Source organism: Saimiri boliviensis, chromosome 19 (assembly GCF_048565385.1).
Source record: "Saimiri boliviensis isolate mSaiBol1 chromosome 19, mSaiBol1.pri, whole genome shotgun sequence".
Lineage (NCBI taxonomy): Eukaryota > Metazoa > Chordata > Mammalia > Primates > Cebidae > Saimiri > Saimiri boliviensis.
This window is the reverse complement of record NC_133467.1, coordinates 39,111,938-39,133,255: the sequence shown is the minus strand read 5'-3', so window position 1 is coordinate 39,133,255 and position 21,318 is coordinate 39,111,938. Positions and strand designations below refer to the sequence as shown.

The following is a 21,318-nucleotide window of genomic DNA, read 5'->3' as shown; positions in this document are numbered from 1 at the left end:
CTTACAGAGTCTGCCTGTATGCACCTCTGTGCTCCACAGCTCTGTGCTTGAGGACCTCTCTTTGGTTCTTATATTAATATACTTACACGAGGTACTTTGACCTATTTCTGGACCTGCTTCCTCCCCTTTCTGCTTTTTCCCCATTCTCTCTCTGTATGTATGTTCTTTTTTAAAAATTCTTCTTCTTTTTTTGAATAAATATCCTTAATCATAGCATTGTTGAGAAAGGGGGAATTCCAAGGAGAACTAGAGATTCAGTTACAACTTTGAAAGAACTTGAAATAAATCTGGTTAGAGGGCTGGGTGCGGTGGCTCAGGCCTGTAATCTTAACATTTTGGGAGGCCGAGGCGGGCGGATCACGAGGTCAAGAGATAGAGACCATTCTGGCCAACATGGTGAAACCCTGTCTCTACTAAAAATACAAAAATTAGCTGGGTGTGGTGGTGTGTGCCTGTAGTCCCAGCTACTCAGGAGGCTGAGGCAAGAAAATTGCTCAAACCCAGAAGGCAGAGGTTGCAATGAGTTGAGATCATGACCCTGCATTCTAGCCTGGTGACAGAGCAAGACTCCGTCTAAAAAAAAAATCTGGGGCCGGGCACAGTGGCTCACCCCTGTAATCCCAGCACTTTGGGAGGCCTAGGTGGGTGGCTCACAAGGTCAGGAGTTCAAGACCAGCCTGGCCAACATGGTGAAACCCCATCTCTACTAAAAAAATACCAAAATTCGGGGGGATGGAGGCAGCAAACCACATTGTCATGTGTGTACCTATGCAACAATCCTGCATGATCTGCACATGTACCCCAGAACCTAAAGTACAATAAAAAAAAAATATACAAAAGTTAGCTGGGCGTGGTGGTGGGTACCTGTAATCCCAGCTACTCAGGAAGCTGAGGCAGGAGAATCACTTGAAACCGGAAAGCAGAGGTTGCAGTGAGCCGAGATCACACCACGGCACTCCAGCCTGGGCGAAAGAGCAAAACTCCATCTCAAAACAAAACAAAACAAAAATCTGGTTAGAAAGAAATACTAGAAATCTAGAGTTAAAATTCCCTTCTTGAGCTAGGGACAGTGGCATGTGCCTGTAGTCCCAGCAACTCAGGAGGCTGATGCAGGATTGCTTGAGCTGGGAAATTTTGGTCCAGCCTGGTAAAGATAGCAAGACCTCATCTCTATGGGGGGCAGGGGGAGAGACACCAGCTCTATTCTTGGTTTAATCATTAATTCCTCACCCCTGGAATTTCTCTGTTGCCTTGAAAATTGGAAATAGGAAGTCCCTTTGCTGCTGCTTAGTATACAGGGATTAATTATTCTGTATAGTGCAAACTCTGCAAAGAGTGATCTACATCCAGATTTGTTTTCTTCCCCAATCTTCCATTTCACCATCTTTCCCACTTCCTCCTCTTTCTGTTCCTCTGCTGGTTGCTGAATAGCCTAGGGAAGAATTTAAATGTGGGCTTAAGGCCAGGGACAGTGGCTCACAGCTCTAATCCCAGCATGCTGGGAGGCCAAGGCAGGCAGATCATGAGGTCAAGAGATCAAGACCATTCTGGCCAACATGGTGAAACCCCATCTCTACTAAAAATGTAAACATTAGTTGGACATAATGGTGTGTGCCTGTAGTCCCAGCTACTCAGGAGGCTGAGGCAGGAGAATCGCTTGAACCTGGGAGGCAGAGGTTGCAGTGAGCCCATATACGCCACTGTACCACAGCCTGGGCAACAGAGTGAGACTCCATCTCAAAAAAAAAGTGGAGTTAAGGCAGTCCAGGGACTCTTAGGGTTGCCTAGGCTCTGTGAGGACTGCTGAAGACAGAATACAGCCAGATCATCCTTTGCCCTCTTAGAAGGTATGTCTGCCCTTTCCCACCTCCCTTTGCTTTCGTCTTCTCCCTCAGGGAGCAAATGTGATTTCATTCAGCGTAAGGTAGTTTGTCATTATGAAAAGAATCGGGCCGGGCGCGGTGGCTCAAGCCTGTAATCCCAGCACTTTGGGAGGCCGAGGCGGGTGGATCACGAGGTCAAGAGATCGAGACCATCCTGGTCAACATGGTGAAACCCCGTCTCTACTAAAAATACAAAAAACTAGCTGGGCATGGTGGCGCGTGCCTGTAATCCCAGCTACTCAGGAGGCTGAGGCAGGAGAATTGCCTGAACCCAGGAGGCGGAGGTTGCGGTGAGCCGAGATGGCGCCATTGCACTCCAGCCTGGGTAACAAGAGCGAAACTCCGTCTCAAAAAAAAAAGAAAAGAATTGCAGGTTTTTTTTGTTTGTTTGTTGTTTTTTCAGAGTCTCACTCTGTTGCCCAGGCTGTAGTACATTGGTGTGATCTGGGCTCACTGCAGCCGCCACCTCCCGGGTTCAAGTAATTCTCCCACCTCAGCCTATAGCTGGGACTACAGGACTACACCACTATGCCCGGCTAATTTTTGTATTATTACTAGAGATGGGGTTTCGTCATGTTGGCCAGGCTAGTCTCGAACTTCTGACCTCAAGTGATCTGCCTACCTACCTCGGCCTCCCAAAGTGCTGGGATTATAGGTGTGAGCCACTACATGTGGCCAAGAACTGCAGTTTTTAAAGTTAGGTGGATGTGCTTTTCTGTTCTAGGTTTGCCACTTAACTCACTCTTTGAGCTAAGGCACGTCAGTTGACTTCTGCATCTGGAAGTGGCATAATAGTACCCACTGATAAGTCTGTTATGCTCATTAAACATATCATATGTAAAACACACTTCTGGAGCAGAGTAAGCACTTTGTAAATAGTGGCTCTTACTAATCCTGTCCTGAAGAAAAGGGTACTTTGGCCATTAGAAGTACCTCTTCCACCTTCCTGAATCTTCTCCCTGCTGTTTCGAAGCTGTGGGGATTTCTGTTTTGGTTTTTTAATTTTTTTTTTTTGATGAAGTCTCGCTCTTGTCACCCAGGCTGGAGTGCAATGGCACGATCTCAGCTCACTGCAACCTCCACTTCCCAAGTCCAAGCAGTTCTCCTGCCTCAGCCTCCGGAGTAGCTGGGATTACAGGCACCTGCCACCAGGCCCAGCTAATTTTTATATTTTTAGTAGAGATGAAGTTGCACCGTGTTGGCCAGGCTGGTCTCGAACTCCTGACTTCAGATGATCTGCCCAACTCAGCCTCCCAAAGTGTGCTGGGGTTACAGGTGTGAGCCACTGCGACCAGCCAGCTGTGAGGATTTCTAATGACTCCACCATTGTCTAGGCTGCCCCTATCCTTGGAAACAGGAGTCCTTTCTCTCTCTCTCTTTCTCTCTCTCTCTCATTTTCAAGACAGGGTCTCACTCTGTTGCCCAGACTGCAGTGGCGCAATGAATGGCATAATCTCAGATCACTGCAACCTCCGCCTCCAGGTTCAAGCAGTTCTCCCTCCTCAGCCTCCCAAGTATAAGCATACACCACCGTGGCCAGCTAATTTTTTTTTTTTTTTTTTTTTTTTTTTTTTTTGTAGAGGGAGTCTTGCCGTATTGCTCAGGCTGGTCTCAAACTCCTGGACTCAAGTGATCCACCAGCCTCAGCTTCCCAGAGTTCTGGAATTGTAGCTGTGAGCCGCTGTGCCTGGCCAGGAGTCCTTTTCTCACAGTCTCCTCTACCATCTGTTCTCTTTCTCCTTTGTTACGAGTGGTATAATATATTGCTTTAGACCACTGGCTTTGATGACAGCTCTGGGCTCAGTGCCAGTTTTGCTTCATGCAAATTATGACCTTAGGCTAGTTACCTAATCATCTAAGCCTCAGTTTCCATACGTGTAAGTGAAGGTAATAGTGATACCAGTCTGATTTTGTTCAATTCATTCTTTCTTCCTCCATCCCTCTTCTGACCTCTACATAAATTCTAGTCTCATCCTAGTTCAAGTTCTTTACCACAGTTATAGTCTTGGAAACAACACTAGATTAAAAGCTAACGTTCCTGGGTTCCAGGTTAACTCTGCCATCATCTACATGATTTTACTCACAGCCATCTCACTTACCTTTAGTTACTTCAATAATAAAATGATGTAAATCCAGCACTTTGGGAGGCCGAGGCGGGTGGATCACGAGGTCAAGAGATCGAGACCATCCTGGTCAACATGGTGAAACCCCGTCTCTACTAAAAATACAAAAAATTAGCTGGCATAGTGGCGCATGCCTGTAATCCCAGCTACTCGGGAGGCTGAGGCAGAATTGCCTGAACCCAGGAGGCGGAGGTTGCGGTGAGCCGAGATCGTGCCATTGCACTCCAGCCTGGGTAACAAGAGCGAAACTCCGTCTCAAAAAAAAAAAAATAATAATAATAATAATAATAAAATGAAATATACAATCTAAACTGTTTCTTCTGTTTTTAAAATACTGTGTATGGCTGGGTGTGGTAGCTCACGCCTGTAATCCTAGCACTTTGAGAGGCTGAGGCAGGCAGATCATCTGAGCTCAGGAGTTTGAAAACAGCCTGGCCAATATGGCAAAACTCTGACTCCACTAAAAATACAAAAATTATCTGGACATGGTGTCATGTGCCTGTAATCCCAGCTACTTCGGAGGCTGAGGCAGAAGAATTGCTTGAACCCAGGAGGCAGAGGTTGCAGTAAGCCGAGATCGTGCCATTGCACTCAAGCCTGGGCAACATAGCAAGATTCCATCTCAAAAAAAAATTAAAGTAAAATAAAATAAATAAAACACTGTATATTAATCCCAGCACTTTGGGAGGCTGAAGCAGGAGGATTGCTTGAGACCAGGAATTGGAGATCAGCCTGGGCAACATAGCAAGGCCCCACCCCTATTCTATTAAATAATAAAATACTATGGGTCAGCATGGTAGCTCACGCCTGTAATCCTAGCACTTTGGAAGGCCAAGGCGGGTGGATCACCGGAGGTCAGGAATTCGAGACCTGCCTGGCCAACGTGGTGAAACCCCATCTCTGCTAAAAATACAAAAATTAGCCAGGTGTGGTGACACATGTCTGTAGTCCCAGCTACATGGGAGGCTGAGGTAGCAGAATCACTTGATCCCTGGAGGCAGAGGTTGTAGTGAGCCAAGATCGTGCCACTGCACTCCAGCCTGGATGACACAGCGAGACTCCATATCAAAAAAAAAAAAAAAAAATATATATATATATATATATATATATAGTGAATATTAGTGTTCCTTCGGTCGCAAACAATAAAACCAAGCTCTGGATAACTTACTTTTTTTTTTTGTCTTGCTCTATCACCCAGGCTGGAGTGCAGTGGCAAGATCTTGGCTCACTACAACCTCCACCTCCTGGGTTCAAGTGATTCTCCTGTCTCAGCCTCCCGAGTAGCTGGGATGACAGGCATGCATCACTATGTCCAGCTGTCCGGCTATGGTTGATTTTTGTGTTTTTGGTAGAGACATGGTTTCACCATGTTGACTAGACTGGTCTCGAACTCCTGACCTCAGGTGACCTGCCCACCTCGGCCTCCCAAAGTGCTGGGATTACAGGCATGAGCCACTGCCCCCGGCCTCGAGGATAACTTACTTTTTGAAAGCTTTCTCTTCTGTAGAGGAAGCCTCTCACTTAGAAGCCTCAGTGCTTTGCTACAGCAGGTTATGTAACATTTCCCTGTTATTGTCTCCTCTTTAGATCTGTGAAGTCCTGGAACACTCCCAGTCTCCGCCCCTGAAGCTGACCCCTACCTCAAGCATCCACCCTAACCTCCATGCCTATCTTCAAGGCAACACCCAGGTCTCTCGAAAGAAACTTCTGCCCCTGCTCCAGGAAGCCCTGTCAGCATATTTTGACTCCATGAAGATCCCTTCAGGACAGCCTGAGACAGTGGATGTGTCCAGGGAGCAGGTGGACAAGGAATTGGACAAAGCAAGTAACTCCCTGATTTCTGAACTGAGTCAAGATGAGGAGGACCCTCCGCTGCCCCCCACGCCCATGAACAGCTTGGTGGATGAGTGCCCTCTGGATCAGGGGCTGCCTAAACTCTCTGCTGAGGCGGTCTTCGAGAAGTGCAGTCAGATCTCACTGTCACAATCAACCGCTGCCTCCCTGTCCAAGAAGTGACTGTTGGGAGGAGAGGAGGTAGTGGGTGAGGCACCTGACTCACTTCACATGCATGTTTTGCGATGTTTGGAGATTCAGCAATTCGGTCTTCATTGCTCCGGGATCTGGTGTACTGTTCTCATAAAACTGAGAGGAGAAAAAAGTGAAAGAAGGCAGCTGCTTTAAGAATGGCTTTCCACCTTTTCCCCCTCATCTCTACCAATCAGACACATTTTATTATTTAAGTCTGCATCTCTCTCTATTTCATTTGCCAGGGGCACAATGTGACACATCTACAGTCCCAGCAGAGTGGGACAAAAAGAATATAGACCCCAAAGTGCCCTCAGCATGGATCTTGAACAGAACCAATTCTCTGTCACGGAACTAAACAGTCATTGATGGTCTCCATGTTTTCATTTATTCTCATTCATTCAAGTATTTATTGAATACCTGCCTCAAGCTAGAGAGAAAAGAGAGTGCGCTGTGGAAACTTATTCCAGTTTTCATTCCCCAGCGGATTTGCAGCTCTGTGACTCTCCATTCTGCCACCATTTGGGTGATGGTGTTTGATTCAGAGATGGCTGCATTTCTCTTCTGAGCTCACTGTGACTGTTTCAGATCTAGTTTGGGAGCAGATCAGAGGCCACTGTCTTCTGTCCTGATCAGGTGGCCTGACTGTTTCCTGGATCCCTCTGTCTCAGAGCCACCTAGAACCCTGCTGACTCCTGATTCTCGAGAATTAAGAAAGCACCCAGAAAGGCCTTAACGACCTCATAGGCTGGAATGAGAGGCCTGGGTCTGTCCCCTGGCTTAGCAGGCCTATCATTTTTTTTTTTTTTTTTGAGACGGAGTTTCGCTCTTGTTACCCAGGCTGGAGTGCAATGGCGCGATCTCGGCTCACCGCAACCTCCGCCTCCTGGGTTCAGGCAATTCTCCTGCCTCAGCCTCCTGAGTAGCTGGGATTACAGGCACGCGCCACCAGGCCCAGCTAATTTTTTTGTATTTTTAGTAGAGACGGGGTTTCACCATGTTGACCAGGATGGTCTCGATCTCTCGACCTCGTGATCCACCCGCCTCGGCCTCCCAAAGTGCTGGGATTACAGGCTTGAGCCACCGTGCCCGGCCTAGGCCTATCAATTTCTTGTCCATCTCTCTTTCTCCTTGCTCATTTTAAAAGGGAGGATGGAGTTCTAATGCTGCCATAAACTGTGTCTTGGCAAGATACTTCACTACTCGAGGTCTCACTTTTCCCATCTATAAAACAGGGTTTGGACGAGGTGTTCCCTGGTATTCTGTGATCTGCCTCTTGCTGCCATTCTTTCTCTCCTCTGCTTTTCTGTATTTTTCTTCTGTTATCCCTGGGGATGCTCAGGTTCACATGATTGTCTGTATTTCTGTGTGACTGTAGCAAGGACTCAGCCTCATGTAGCATGAATAGGGTTGTGGTTTATGACATGGTGACCCAGCAGAGAGCTCCCTCCCACTGACTTGTTCTGCATGTGTCGGTTTTTCCCTGACTTTTTTTTTTTTTTTTTTTCAGACCAACCCTTTCCCTCTTTTCCTACCCCACAGCTCTATTCTATGTACGTTGCCAACAGCTTCACTGAACAGTGGGGTATGTGATGGTTTTGGCCTGACATCTTCAGTATGAGGGGGACAGTCTATGACTTCACTTTGAGGGTGTGATGTCTGTAGCTATGTGGAAGGTAAAAATAGTGGTGTGATCACGAACCAAAGGAATTTATGTTTTGTAACTTGGGTACTTTCTTTTGCATTTTGTTAAAGTATTAAATACTTTTTTCCTGTTTGGGATCTTACTGTCTTTTTTTTTTTTACAGGTGTAATTGGGCCTTTCTCTGTGATAATTGTTTCAGTCTCCTCAAAATCCATCTCCCTTCTTCCCATTACACTTAATGGCTTCTTTCTGTTGACTCTTTTTGGGAATAAGAAGCAACAGGCTTCTGTCTCTCCTCATCCTCAGCCTCCCCTTCAACTTGTTTATTCTCCCAGAAACCTCCTTCTAACATTCCGTCTCCCCAGTTTTGCTTATGCTTGAAAAGTAGGCCCAAGATAACAGTCTTAGGAACACAATGATTTCTCCTGGCTTTTTGCTTGTTTGTTTGTGTAAAGGGTATCAGGACTCTGGAAAAGAGAAAAAATTGCCTTCCTGGATTCAGCCAAGACTGCTCCCCCTAGAAAATGCACTCTCCTCCCCAAAGCCCGCCCCCTCACAGGAGGCAGGGTTTTTCTTTTGGGCAAACCTGCTCCTTGGGACAGGAGGTGGCAAAACCTGTTTGAAGATGAGGTTACCTCCCTTCCACACCTCCCTCCTTGGAGGCCAGAACTACCACAGCTGAGACAAAAAAAGGTAAAGAAGTGTTGGGGGCTGGGACACCCAGCTCCCCAACAACTCTTAGGTGTTTAAAGAAGACAGGAAGACTTGTGAAGATGGGAACCACACAAGAGGCAGGCAAAAAGAAGTTAGACGTTGGGTAAGTAAGATCTTGGCTCACTTGATTAGAAACAGAATAAACAGTCCTGAGAGACTTTCCCACCACCCGGCTCTTACTGGGTCAAATCTCAGGTTCCTCAAGGAGACAAGACTCTTAGAGAATTTGCAGAGAAGGGATGAGGGTGGTTTTAGGTAGGAAATGTCAGTATGGTATGGAAAGAGGGAACAGGGGAATCCAGGATAAATCCCTGGCTTAAAAACAAAGGAAGTTTCTGTATCATGTTGTATCTGATCAATCTGCCTGTGTTATTTTCTAACCCTCACCCTCCAGAATGACCATCAGGAAAGCTGAACCAGAACCGAGTTTAGGTCCAGGTTCTGATTCCCGGCAAATCTTTCTTCTTACCTTTTTTCCCCACCCCTCCACCTATGCTGTGTTTTCTCTTAGCCACTCCCCAGCATGGTAGCGGAAAGGCAGGCCTGACTAGGTGCCGTCTTGTCTGACTTTGCTCAGTGATAGCTGGGTGGGTCTAGCTGGGTTCCAGCCAATTGTAATCTGGGACATCTCTCACCCCCCACTTCATAGGTGGAGCAATTGCTGCAGAGCTAAATATGATTAACTTTATATTCCATCTGTTCTCTGCTCCCAAACCCAACAGCAGGCAATCTAGTAAGTGGTGAAGGTGAAAGAAATCCCTGTGTAGGAGGCAAGAGGTCTGAGTTCTTTTGAAGGCCTTCTCTCTGCTCTGTATCTCAATTACTGGTTTTCATCCCAATTATTCTTACCTACTGTTCAGTTCCCTCACCCTTTTCTTCTTGGGGGTCTGTCTTAGGGTCAGGGAGAGTGGAGAAGCAGCAGAACTAGGAGCAGCCCTGAGACGTGGGGAACTGGAGCTGAAGGAGGAATGGCAGGATGAAGAATTCCCTAGGTGAGATGGTGTGAGGGTGGCTGGGGGAAGGAAGGGATGGGCAGCTCATGCCTGTAATCCCAGCAGTTTGGGAGGCCGAGGTGGGTGGATCACCTGAGGTCAGGAGTTTGAGACAGGCCTGACCAACATAGTGAAATCCCATCTCTACTAAAAATAAAAAAATTAGCCAGGTGTGATGGCGCATGCCTGTCGTCCCAGCTTCTTTGGAGGCTGAGGCAGGAGAATTGCTTGAACCCGGGAGGCAGAGGTTGCAGTGAGCTGAGATTGCACCATTGCATTCCAGCCTGGGTAACAAGAGCGAAACTCCATCTCAAAAACAACAAAACCAACCAACCAACCAAACAAAAACCAAACAAATGGATGCAAGGATGGTGAATTAGGACTTGAAGTAAAAAAATTCGCAAAAGGAAAACAGGCCGGGCGCGGTGGCTCAAGCCTGTAATCCCAGCACTTTGGGAGGCCGAGGCGGGTGGATCACGAGGTCAAAAGATCAAGACCAACCTGGTCAACATGGTGAAACCCCGTCTCTACTAAAAATACAAAAAATTAGCTGGGCATGGTGGCACGTGCCTGTAATCCCAGCTACTCAGGAGGCTGAGGCAGGAGAATTGCCTGAGCCCAGGAGGCGGAGGTTGTGGTGAGCCGAGATCGCGCCATTGCACTCCAGCCTGGGTAACAAGAGCGAAACTCTGTCTCAAAAAAAAAAAAAAAAAATTTGCAAAAGGAAAACAGGCCAGGCATGGTGGCTCATGCCTGTAATCTCAGCATTTTGGGAGGCCAAGGCAGGTGGATCACTTGAGCTCAGAAGTTCAAGACTACTCTGGGCAACATGGCAAAAACCCATCTCTACCAAAACACAAAATGTAGCCAGGCATGGTAGTGCAGGCCTGTAGTCCCAGCTACTTGGGAGGCTGAGGTGGGAGGATGGCTTGAGCCCTGGAGGTAGAGGCTGCAGTGAGCCATGATTGTTCCACTGCATCCCAGCCTGGGCAAAGAGTGAGACCTTATCTCAAAAAAACAATAAAAAAAAAGAAAGCAGATGTGATAAAATCATGGCCAGGAGAGAGAACCTATATACGGAGTCCCAGCTTGATGCCTTTGGTGTACATCTCTGCCCCCTTTCAATCTCTTTCCCTCTAGATTGCTCCCTGAGGAGGTTGGACCTTCTGGAGATCCTGAAGATCCTAAAGGAGACTCACAGGCAGGTAGGTCAAGTAGAAACCAGACCTCAAGTTCTTTTTTCTTTCTTTCTTTCTTTTTTTTTTTTTTTTTTTGAGACGGAGTTTCGCTCTTGTAACCCAGGCTGGAGTGCAATGGCGCGATCTCGGCTCACCGCAACCTCCGCCTCCTGGGTTCAGGCAATTCTCCTGCCTCAGCCTCCTGAGTAGCTGGGATGACAGGCACGCGCCACCATGCCCAGCTAATTTTTTGTATCTTTAGTAGAGACGGGGTTTTGCCATGTTGACCAGGATGGTCTCGATCTCTCGACCTCGTGATCCACCCGCCTCGGCCTCCCAAAGTGCTGGGATTACAGGCTTGAGCCACCGCACCCGGCTCTTTCTTTCTTTCTTTCTTTTTTTTTTGTGTGTGTGTGAGACAGTCTCGCTCTATCGCCAGGCTGCAGTGCAATGGCGCAATCCCGGCTCACTGCAACTTCCGTTTTTCTGGTTTCAGGCAATTCTCCTGCCTCAGCCTCCCGAGTAGCTGGGACTACAGGCATGCACCACCATTCCCAGCTAATATTTTTGTATTTTTTAGTAGAGACGGGGTTTCACCATGTTGGTCAGGGTGGTCTCGATCTCTTGACCTCATGATCCGCCCGCCTTGGCCTCCCAAAGTGCTGGGATTACAGGCGTGAGCCATCGCGCCCAGCCTCAAGTTCTTAATCCTAGTCCAGTGAAGGCCTGTGCCACCTCTATTCCCTTACAGTTCCATTTCCCCCTTTCCCAAAGGTCCCCTGTGCCCGTCTTCAGAATTCACCCCCTATTATCACTGCCACATACAAGGAATTCTAGCCCTCTCAGCCCCCCAACACACTCATCCGTCTCGGTTCTCTTTTTCCTCCTTTCTCCAACCGCAGGTACCCCCCTCACTTTAGCCCTGTGTGGCCAGCGCCCCATGCGCAAGCGTCTTTCTGCCCCAGAGTTGCGACTGAGTCTGACTAAGGGGCCTGGAGCTTCTCCCACCCAGTCTGCACCTTCCTCTCCTGATGGGAGTTCTGACCTGGACGTAGACGAATTAGAGACACCTTCAGACTCGGAGCAGCTGGACAGTGGACACGAATTTGAATGGGAAGGTAGGAAGCAAACCAGAGGACCCAGAGCTGGTAGAAGTAGAGGCTAGTGCTAAAGGATCAGGATGGACTTAATGGGACTGTAGTTAGAACTAATAAGGTGGGGGCCGGGTGCGGTGGCTCAAGCCTGTAATCCCAGCACTTTGGGAGGCCGAGGCGGGTGGATCACGAGGTCAAGAGATCAAGACCATCCTGGTCAACATGGTGAAACCCCGTTTCTACTAAAAATACAAAAAATTAGCTGGGCATCGTGGCACATGCCTGTAATCCCAGCTACTCAGGAGGCTGAGGCAGGAGAATTGCCTGAACTCAGGAGGCGGAGGCTGCGGTGAGCTAAGATCGCGCCATTGCACTCCAGCCTGGGTAACAAGAGCGAAACTCCGTCCCAAAAAAAAAAAAAAAAAAAAAGAACTAATAAGGGACCAAGAGCTACCGCCAGCAAAATTAGTTTCCTCAAACGAAAGAGCAGGGCTTATAGGTCCAAAGTGAGAGTAGTCATAGACGGGGAGGGGAGCCCTTGGTTTATTAAGGAATTTTTAATTGAATGCCTGTTACAGCCTATCATGGATAGGACTGGGGTTATAAAGATGAATAAGAGAGGCCCTACAGGGAATTCTCTGCTTAGTAGGAAATAAACATATATACAAATAATTGCAGTTAAAGGTTATGATCTGTATATGCATAGGGTACAGCGTAGGCAGGGAGAAGGAAGAGGTCACTTCAGCCTGAGAGATGTTAGGAAAGGCTTTGTGAAGGAGGTGATTCTGAACTGACTGCTGAAAGCTGAAGCTGGCCAGCCATGGTGGCTCACTCCTGTAACCCCAGCACTTTGGGAGGCCAAGGGGGGTGGATCACGAGGTCAGGAGTTTGAGACCAGCCTGACCAACATGGTGAAACCCCATCTCTACTAAAAATACAAAAATTAGCTGGGCATGGTGGCACACACCTGTAATCCCAGCTACTCAGGAGGCTGAGGCAGGAGAATTGCTTGAACCCAGGAGGCGGAGGTTGCAGTGAGCCGAGATCACACCACTGCACTCCAACCTGGGCGATAGAGGGAGACTCCATCTGAAAAAAAAAAATAAAGCTGAGGCTGACGGTTATCAGGTAGTTGGAGACAGGGCATTCTAAGTAGAAGAAGCAGAAGCAACAAAGCAATAGTATGGCATGTTGGGGAATTCAAAGTATGAAGCATGACGATTTTAATATGAAGGGCTGGGAGGTGAAAAGAGAATGACAAAAGATAGTGCTGCTGGGTTAAGTAGGCGAAGGTCAAATCATGGAAGCCCTTGATGCCATGCTAAGGAGTTTAGGTTTTATCTATAGACAATAGGGAGTCATGGTAAGTTTTTGTTTTTCATACAGAGTCTCACCCCATCACCCAGGCTGGAGTGGAGTGGTGAAATCTCAGCTCACTGCAACCTCTACTTCCTAGGTTCAAGTGATTATCATGCCTCAGCCTCCTAAGTATCTGAGACTATAGGTACACGCCATCACACGTGGCTAATTTTTAGATATTTTTGTAGAGACAGGGTCTTGCTATGTTGCCCGGGCTGGTCTTGAACTCCTGGCCTCAAGCAATCCTCCTGCCTCAGCCTCCCAAAGTGTTGGAATTACAGGACTGAGCCACTGTGCCTGGCTATGCAACTTTTTTTTTTTTTTTAATTAAGCACCTCTTTCTATTGCTATGGAAAGATCATGCAGAAGGGTGGGTATGATATATTATTATTTGAATAAAAAGGTAAAGAGCCTGGGTGCAGTGGCTCATGCATCCCAACACTTTGGGAGGCCGAGGAGGGCAGCAAAAGCCCAAGAGTCGAGACCAGCCTGGGCAACAAAGTGAAACCCTATTTCTCCAAAAATAATTTTTTTTTTAATTAGCGGGTTTTATGGCACATATTTGTAATCCCTACTACTTAACTTAGCTACTCCAGAGCCTGGAAAGTAGAGGTCGCAGTGAGCCAAGATCATGCCACTGCACTCCAGCCTACAAGATAGAGCAAGACCCCATCTCAAAAGAAAAAAAAAGAAAGAAAAGGAAAGCTTGCTCTAGCAGTGGTATAAGAGGGTAGACTGGGAAAAAAACAGACTAGAGGCAGAGGGAAAGTAGTCAGGAGGCTAGTACCAAGGCCAGGTGAGAAATACTAAGAACTCAAACCGGGAGAGCAGTCGTGGAAAAGATGATGAAGGAATAGCAGAGGTAGATAGGAGACAGTCTGGAGTCCAGTTGATTTCAGAGCTGATAGAGTTTCACATGACATGTAGTTTTCTCATTATCCAGGCGCGTTGATGTGTACCCACAGCCCTAGCTACTTGGGAAGCTGGGGTGGGAACATCCCTTGAACCCAGGAGGTCAAGGCTGCGGTGAGCAAAGGTCAAGCCGGTATACTCCAGCTTGGGTGACAGAATGAGTCCCTGTCTCTACAGAACACAATAATAATGATATAGTTTTCGGCCGGGCGCGGTGGCTCACGCCTATAATCCCAGCACTTTGGGAGGCTGAGGTGGGCGGATCGCCTGAGGTCAGGAGTTTGAGACCAGCCTGACCAATATGGTGAAACTCCATATTTAAAATAATAATAATAATAATAATACAGTTTTCTCTCTCAGGCAGCTAGATGAATTGAGTCATTCATCAAGATAGGATATATGGCTGGCATGGTGGCTCATGCCTGTAACCCCTAGCACTTTGGGAGGCTGAGGTAGGCAGATCACCTGAGGTCAGGGGTTTTGAGAAAAGCCTGGCCAACATGGCGGAAACTCGTCTCTATTAAAAATACAAAAATGAGCCAGGCGTGATGGTGTGCACCTGTAGTCCCAGCTACTCAGGAGACTGAGGCGTGAGAATTGCTTGAACCTGGGAGGCAGAGGTTACAGTGAGCTGAGATCGCACCACTGCACTCCAGCCCAGGTGACAGAACAAGACATCATCTCAGAAAAAAAAAAAAAAAGATAAGAAATATGAGGGAGAATAAGAAGAATGATTTGTTTATTATTATTATTTTTAGAGACCAGGTCTCACTCTGTCACTCAGACTAGAGTGCACTGGTTGATCACAGCTTACTGCAGCCTTGAACTCTTGGGCACAAGTGATCCTCCCACCTTGGCCTCCTAAAGCAGAAGAGAATGATTTTGAGCTCCATTTTGTTTTTTTGTTGTTGTTGTTTTGTAGTTTGTAATTTTATTATTTTTGTCACCCAGGCGGGTCTCAAACTCCTGGCTTCAAGCAATCCTTCTTTCTTGGCTTCACAAAGTGCTGGGATTACAGGCATGAGCCACTGAGCACAGCCTTGAGTTCCCTTTTAGATCTGGTGACTTGTTAATGACAAGGAGACACCAAGTGAAGACATACACTCTGGGCATTTAGGGATATGGCTGGAGTTGGGACAGCAGCCTGGGTTAGAGGCTGGGCACAGTGGCTTATGCCTGGAATCCCAGCACTTTGGGAGGCCAAGGCAGGTAGAGCACCTGAGGCCAGGAGTTTGAGACCAGCCTGGCCAACATGGTGAAACTCCATTTCTACTAGAAATGTAAAAATCAGGTGGACATGGTGGCAGCTGCCTGTAATCTCAGCTACTCGGGAGGCTGAGGCAGGAGAAATGCTTGAACCCAGGAGGCGGAGGTTGCAGTGAGCCGAGATCTTACCATTGCACTCCAGCCTGGGCAACAAAGGGAGACTGTCTCTTTTTTATTTTATTTTATTTTATTTTTGAGATGGAGTTTCACTCTTGTTACCCAGGCTGGAGTGCAATGGCGCGATCTCGGCTCACCGCAACCTCCGCCTCCTGGGTTCAGGTAATTCTTCTGCCTCAGCCTCCTAAGTAGCTGGGATTACAGGCACGCGCCACCATGCCCAGCTAATTTTTTGTATTTTTTTTTAGTAGAGACGGGGTTTCACCATGTTGACCAGGATGGTCTCGATCTCTTGACCTTGTGATCCATCCGCCTCAACCTCCCAAAGTGCTGGGATTACAGGCTTGAGCCACCACGCCTGGCCTATTTTTTTTTTTTTTTTTTTTTTTTTTTTTGAGATGGAGTTTCGCTCTTGTTGCCCAGGCTGGAGTGCAATGGCGTGATCTCGGCTCACCGCAACCTCCGCCTCCTGGGTTCAGGCAATTCTCCTGCCTCAGCCTCCTGAGTATTTAGGATTACAGGCACGCACCACCATGCCCAGCTAATATTTTTTTTTATTTTTAGTAGAGACGGGGTTTCACCAAGTTCACCAGGATGGTCTCGATCTCTTGACCTTGTGATCCGCCCGCCTCGGCCTCCCAAAGTGCTGGGATTACAGGCTTGAGCCACCGCTCCCGGCCTTATTTTTTTTTTTTAACATGGGGTTTCACCGTGTTGGTCAGGCTGGTCTTGAACTCCTGACTTCAGGTGACCCACCCGCCTTGGCCTCCAAAGTGCTTGGATTACAGGCATGAGCCACTACGCCCAGCCAAACTGTCTCAATACATACATACATACACACATACACACACACATACATACATACATACATACATAGAATAACCAGACTATTAGAAATAAAAGGCATAACTTTAAATAAAAGACTCTCAAGGCTGGGCGCGGTGGCTCACACCTGTAATCCCAGCACTTTGGGAGGCCAAGCGGGTGGATCACAAGGTCGAGAGATCGAGACCATCCTGGTCAACATGGTGAAACCCCGTCTCTACTAAAAATACAAAAAATTAGCTGGGCGTGGTGGCGCGTGCCTGTAATCCCAGCTACTCAGGAGGCTGAGGCAGGAGAATTGCCTGACCCCAGGAGGCGGACATTGCGGTGAGCCGAGATCACGCCATTGCACTCCAGCCTGAGTAACAAGAGTGAAACTCTGTCTCAAAAAAAAAAAAAAAAGACTCTCAAAAAATACCTGATACTGCTAAGGGTCATAGTACAAGGTCATCCAAAGTCCATCATCTAGTGAAAAGGTGAGGATAGTGAGTCACAGGAGAAAGAAACTAGCAAGACATTGGATTGACTGGGCAAAACAGGGCTAAAAGTCAAGGAAAAGGCTGAGTGTGGTAGCTCACGCCTGTAATCCCAGCACTTTGGGAGGCTGAGGTGGACAGGTGGCTTGAGCTCAGGAATATGACACCAGCCTGGGCAACATGGTACAACTCTATCTCTACCAAAAAATTAGCCAAGCGTGGTAGCACGTGCCTATGGTTCCAGCTACTCAGGAGGCTGAGTTGGGAGGATCACTTGAGCCTGGGAGGCGGAGGTTGCAGTGAGCCGTGATCATGCCACTGCACTCCAACCTGGTTAACAAAGTGAGACTCCATCTCAAAAACAGAAAAAAAAAAAAAAGAATCAAGGAAAAAATCGAGGAATGACAAATTTGAGTAACAAACTAGGATTCTGAGGAAGTTACAAAAAACTGAAGGTAGGAAATCAACCTTGCTGATCCTTTCCCAACCCTCTCTTTTAGACGAGTTACCCCGAGCAGAGGGTCTGGGCGCCAGTGAGGCAGCTGAAAGGCTGGGCCGAGGCTGTATGTGGGATGTGGCTGGAGAAGATGGACATCACTGGAGGGTGTTCCGAATGGGACCACGGGAGCAGCGTGTGGACATGACTGTCATTGAGCCCTATAAGAAAGTCCTGTCTCATGGAGGTAATGGCTAGCATAAATAGAGGGGTAAGAGCTATGGCTTCGCGCCGGGCGCGGTGGCTCAAGCCTGTAATCCCAGCACTTTGGGAGGCCGAGGCGGGTGGATCACGAGGTCGAGAGATCGAGACCATCCTGGTCAACATGGTGAAACCCCGTCTCTACTAAAAGTGCAAAAAATTAGCTGGGCATGGTGGCGCGTGCCTGTAATCCCAGCTACTCAGGAGGCTGAGGCAGGAGAATTGCCTGACCCCAGGAGGCGGAGGTTGCAGTGAGCCGAGATCACGCCATTGCACTCCAGCCTGGGTAACAAGGGTGAAACTCCGTCTCAAAAAAAAAAAAAAAAAAGAGCTATGCCTTCTTAAATAAAATGCCTAAGCTGGAGACTCAGTCATTGATCTGAAATCTATCCTGTAGCTTCCAGAGACCCTGAGAGTCCCTCGACTTAAACAGATGTACTATCTGTCAATACATTACATATTTGTCGACCAAATGAATTTTCCCCTTATACTCTCCAGGTTACCACGGTGATGGTCTCAACGCTGTCATTCTTTTTGCTTCCTGTTATCTACCCAGAAGCAGCATCCCCAACTACACCTACGTCATGGAACACTTGTTTAGGTGAGGTGGAAGGCCTGGAGAGCTCCAGGGCAGTGTTAGCGAGGGAAAAGTGAAAAAGAACTCCTTCAAAGATCAGTAGCTAATTGGAGAGTCTCTAGGAATGTTCCCTCTCACTCCTGCAACCCCCAACGCATACTTTCCCTGCAATTTCATCGCCCAGGTATCTGGTGGGAACGCTGGAGCTGCTAGTAGCTGAAAATTACCTGCTTGTTCATTTGAGTGGAGGCACAAGCAGGGCCCAAGTTCCGCCTCTGAGCTGGATCCGCCAGTGTTACCGCACCCTGGATCGGCGGTGAGACCTGGGACAAGAGGGCTACAACTCACTCTCTCATCGTTTTTCCCACCTTTCCATTCTTTCTTCTTCCATTTGGTCCCTTCCTGTTTTCTTTATCCTACGTTCCTTTCCCAGCTCTTTGGTTTTCTGTCCTCTCTTGGAGTCAGAGATCTAGTTTCAAATCCTGCCATTACCCACGTTACCATTTACTAGCTGTTTGGCTTTGGACAAGTCACTTAACCTCTCTGGGCTTCAGCTTCTTTTTTTAGGCTGTGTGTGTGTGTGTGTGTGTGTGTGTGTGTGTGTGTTTTGAGACAGGGTCTGGCTCTGTCCTCCAGACTGGAGTACAGCAGCACAATCTCAGCTCATTGCCACCTCTGCCTCCCAGGCTCAAGTGATCCTCCCACCTCAAGCTTCCCAAGTAGCTGGGACTACAGGTATGGGCCACCGTGCCCGGCTAACTTTTGTATTTTTTGTAGAGATGGAGTTTTGCCATTTTTCCCAGGCTGGTCTCAAACTCCTGATCTCAAGCGATCTGCCCACCTCCCAAACTGCTGGGACTACAGGCATGAGCCACTGCACGCGGCCGCTTCCGCTTCTTTATCTGTAAAATGGCAATGATGATACTTTTTGCCACTGGGTATTTGTGAAAATCGAGTAAATTAGTGTGGCATATTGCCTGGCGCACAGAAAGCACTCTTCCTCTTCTCTCTCAGTCTTGCCATTTATTTCCTGTTCCACACGTCCATTGTCTTCTTCTCTGCCTTCGTCACTGACCTGCGTGTCTTCTCTGGTGCCCAGGCTGCGGTGCAGTGGCACGATTTTGGCCCACTGCAGCCTCCGCCTCCCTGGCTCAAGTCATCCTCCCACCTCAGCCTCCCAAGTAGCTTGGACCACAGGTGTGCACCACCACCATGCCTAGCTAATTTTGTATCTTTTTCTGTGAGAGACAGGGTTTTGCCATGCTTCTCAGGCCAGTCTTAAACTCCTTAGCTCAGGTGATGGCCTGCCTCGGCCTCCCAAAGCACTGGGATTCTAAGTCTGAGCCACCGCACCTGGCTAGGAGAGTTTTTTTTTTTTAAATGAGGATCATAGGCCGGGCGCGGTGACTCAAGCTTGTAATCCCAGCACTTTGGGAGGCCGAGGCGGGTGGATCACGAGGTCAAGAGATCGAGACCATCCTGGTCAACATGGTGAAACCCCGTCTCTACTAAAAATACAAAAAACTAGTTGGGCATGGTGGCGCGTGCCTGTAATCCCAGCTACTCAGGAGGCTGAGGCAGGAGAATTGCCTGAACCCAGGAGGTGGAGGTTGCGGTGAGCCGAGATGGCGCCACTGCACTCCAGCCTGGGTAACAAGAGCAAAACTCCGTCTCAAAAAAAAAAACAAAAACATAAATGAGGATCATGGAGGGCTAAGTAAGGTGAGTGGAGCTGAGATGACAGCGAATGGAATGGGGATTAGACCCAAGTACCAGATAAATCTAGAAACTAGAGAAGTGAAGGAAATTACAGTACAGAAAAGAGTTCCACGTGATCTTCACACATAAAGGTGGAAGAAGAAATAGGATGATCTCATGTTCTTTTTTAGGCTGCGAAAAAACCTGCGAGCCCTGGTGGTTGTCCACGCCACGTGGTATGTGAAGGCATTTCTGGCACTGCTTCGGCCCTTCATCAGGTACTAGCTCTAGGAACGAGGACTCCCTTCTCCTTCTCCACATTCTCAAAATCAAGATTAAGAAGATCTTTCTCCACCTTGATTCTTTCTAGCCTTAATAACACTCTACTTCCACATTTTTCTTTGCAAGGATTTTTGGGAACGCGTCTCCCAATACGAAACAGTTGGTTTATTCTCTCTTTTCAGTTCCAAATTCACACGGAAAATCCGTTTTCTGGATAGCCTGGAGGAGCTGGCCCAACTCATATCCCTGGATCACGTCCACATCCCTGAAGCTGTCAGACAGTGAGTTTCACACTTGAGGATAAAGTTTTGGGGGTGGGATGTGTAAAGCCAACCCTACTTTTTTAATGCCTTGGGGAACGTGCAACAGAATGAAAAGATAAGAGGCCCTGCTTTTGGGTGCTTCAGTATATATGGGAAAACTGCACACACCCAAAGAAGAAATGAAGGGCACTACCGCATCCCGCAAGAATAAATGAAAAAAACCCTATACATCTAAGTGCAGAGGCGACAAGGAATGATCACAGTGCAGAGAAGATTCAGCCTGGCCCTAGAAATTAGGAAGAGCTGTGTTGGCAGTGAACAGATGATATCCCAGGGGAGGAGAGGGTGCTAGGGAGCAAAAGTGCTAAATGATGACTCAACCCAGTCATCTAGCCCTTCAAATTCACCTGGCCGATCTCCGCAGACCAGAATGTAAACCCCAAGTCCTGCCCCTGAACCGCTTCTCTCCTCCCCCTGTCCCTCTCCTAGGCTGGACCAGGATCTCCATGGCTCAGGAGGGACCTAGCACAGGACTGGATAACGGGCCTTAGAACCAAGCGAAGATGGTGACCTGCCTGCACCCGAATCCCAGAAACATCTGAGCTGTTCTGTAAATCGTCTTATCCCCAACCTCAGTACCACCGGTTCTTCGCTTCTCAGTGGGATTGCGTCCTCTGCATGACCCCTGCCTTCAGCTGGGCTTTGAGACTGGGAAGCTGATCTGCTGGGTGACGTTCATTCCAGCTGTTGGGGTGGAAGGCTGAGTGTAGGGTCATTTTGTATGGGATATGCAGAGCTGTGGGTTTTAATCTTGCTTTTGCTGTAGAAGCTTGGGCAAATACCTTCATCTTTTCGGGTCCTCATTTTCTTCCTGTCTAACTGGAGGGGCTGTGATCCTTCCACCTTGGATGGAAGAGGCCTACTTGACAGCCAGCCTGCCTGCTGGGAGCTGGGAGAGTCCGCTCATTAAACCTTGAAAAACCGCTGTATGCCCTTATTCCTTCTAAGTCATGTCTGCTACCTGAGAGCCTGGGAAGGAGTGCTTTCAAAACCCTGTATGTTTGCCCTCTTGAGTAAATTGAGATCTGTAGAGGCTAATAAACTGCGATGAGACATTTAAGCTCTGCTCCAAAGACGTGAACGACTCTCACCACCCCTTGCATCACAATCCTCCTTTCGGTTCTGGCACTGA

The 21,318-nt window shown here is 48.0% G+C and overlaps 2 protein-coding genes across 3 annotated transcripts in view; both read left to right on the top strand.

Moving 5' to 3' along the window:
- PRUNE1 (prune exopolyphosphatase 1) overlaps positions 1-7,808 on the top strand; it is a 34,002-nt gene extending 26,194 nt beyond the window's left edge. For both annotated transcript variants that reach the window (XM_039460134.2, XM_074390136.1), the window contains exon 8: positions 5,594-7,808. In XM_039460134.2, the coding sequence (XP_039316068.1) occupies positions 5,594-6,022 (429 nt within the window). In that variant the 3' untranslated portion in view covers positions 6,023-7,808. The remainder of the gene's footprint in view (positions 1-5,593) is intronic.
- A 97-nt stretch (positions 7,809-7,905) lies between these two features.
- On the top strand, positions 7,906-21,246 carry BNIPL (BCL2 interacting protein like). Its single transcript, XM_039460135.2, has 10 exons — positions 7,906-8,493; positions 9,287-9,382; positions 10,523-10,587; positions 11,463-11,678; positions 17,110-17,292; positions 17,805-17,907; positions 18,068-18,199; positions 19,773-19,859; positions 20,046-20,144; positions 20,616-21,246. The coding sequence occupies exons 1-10, from the start codon at positions 8,450-8,452 to the stop codon at positions 20,650-20,652; spliced, it is 1,062 nt and encodes a 353-aa protein (XP_039316069.1). The 5' UTR covers positions 7,906-8,449; the 3' UTR covers positions 20,653-21,246.
- Positions 21,247-21,318: the final 72 nt, after the last annotated feature.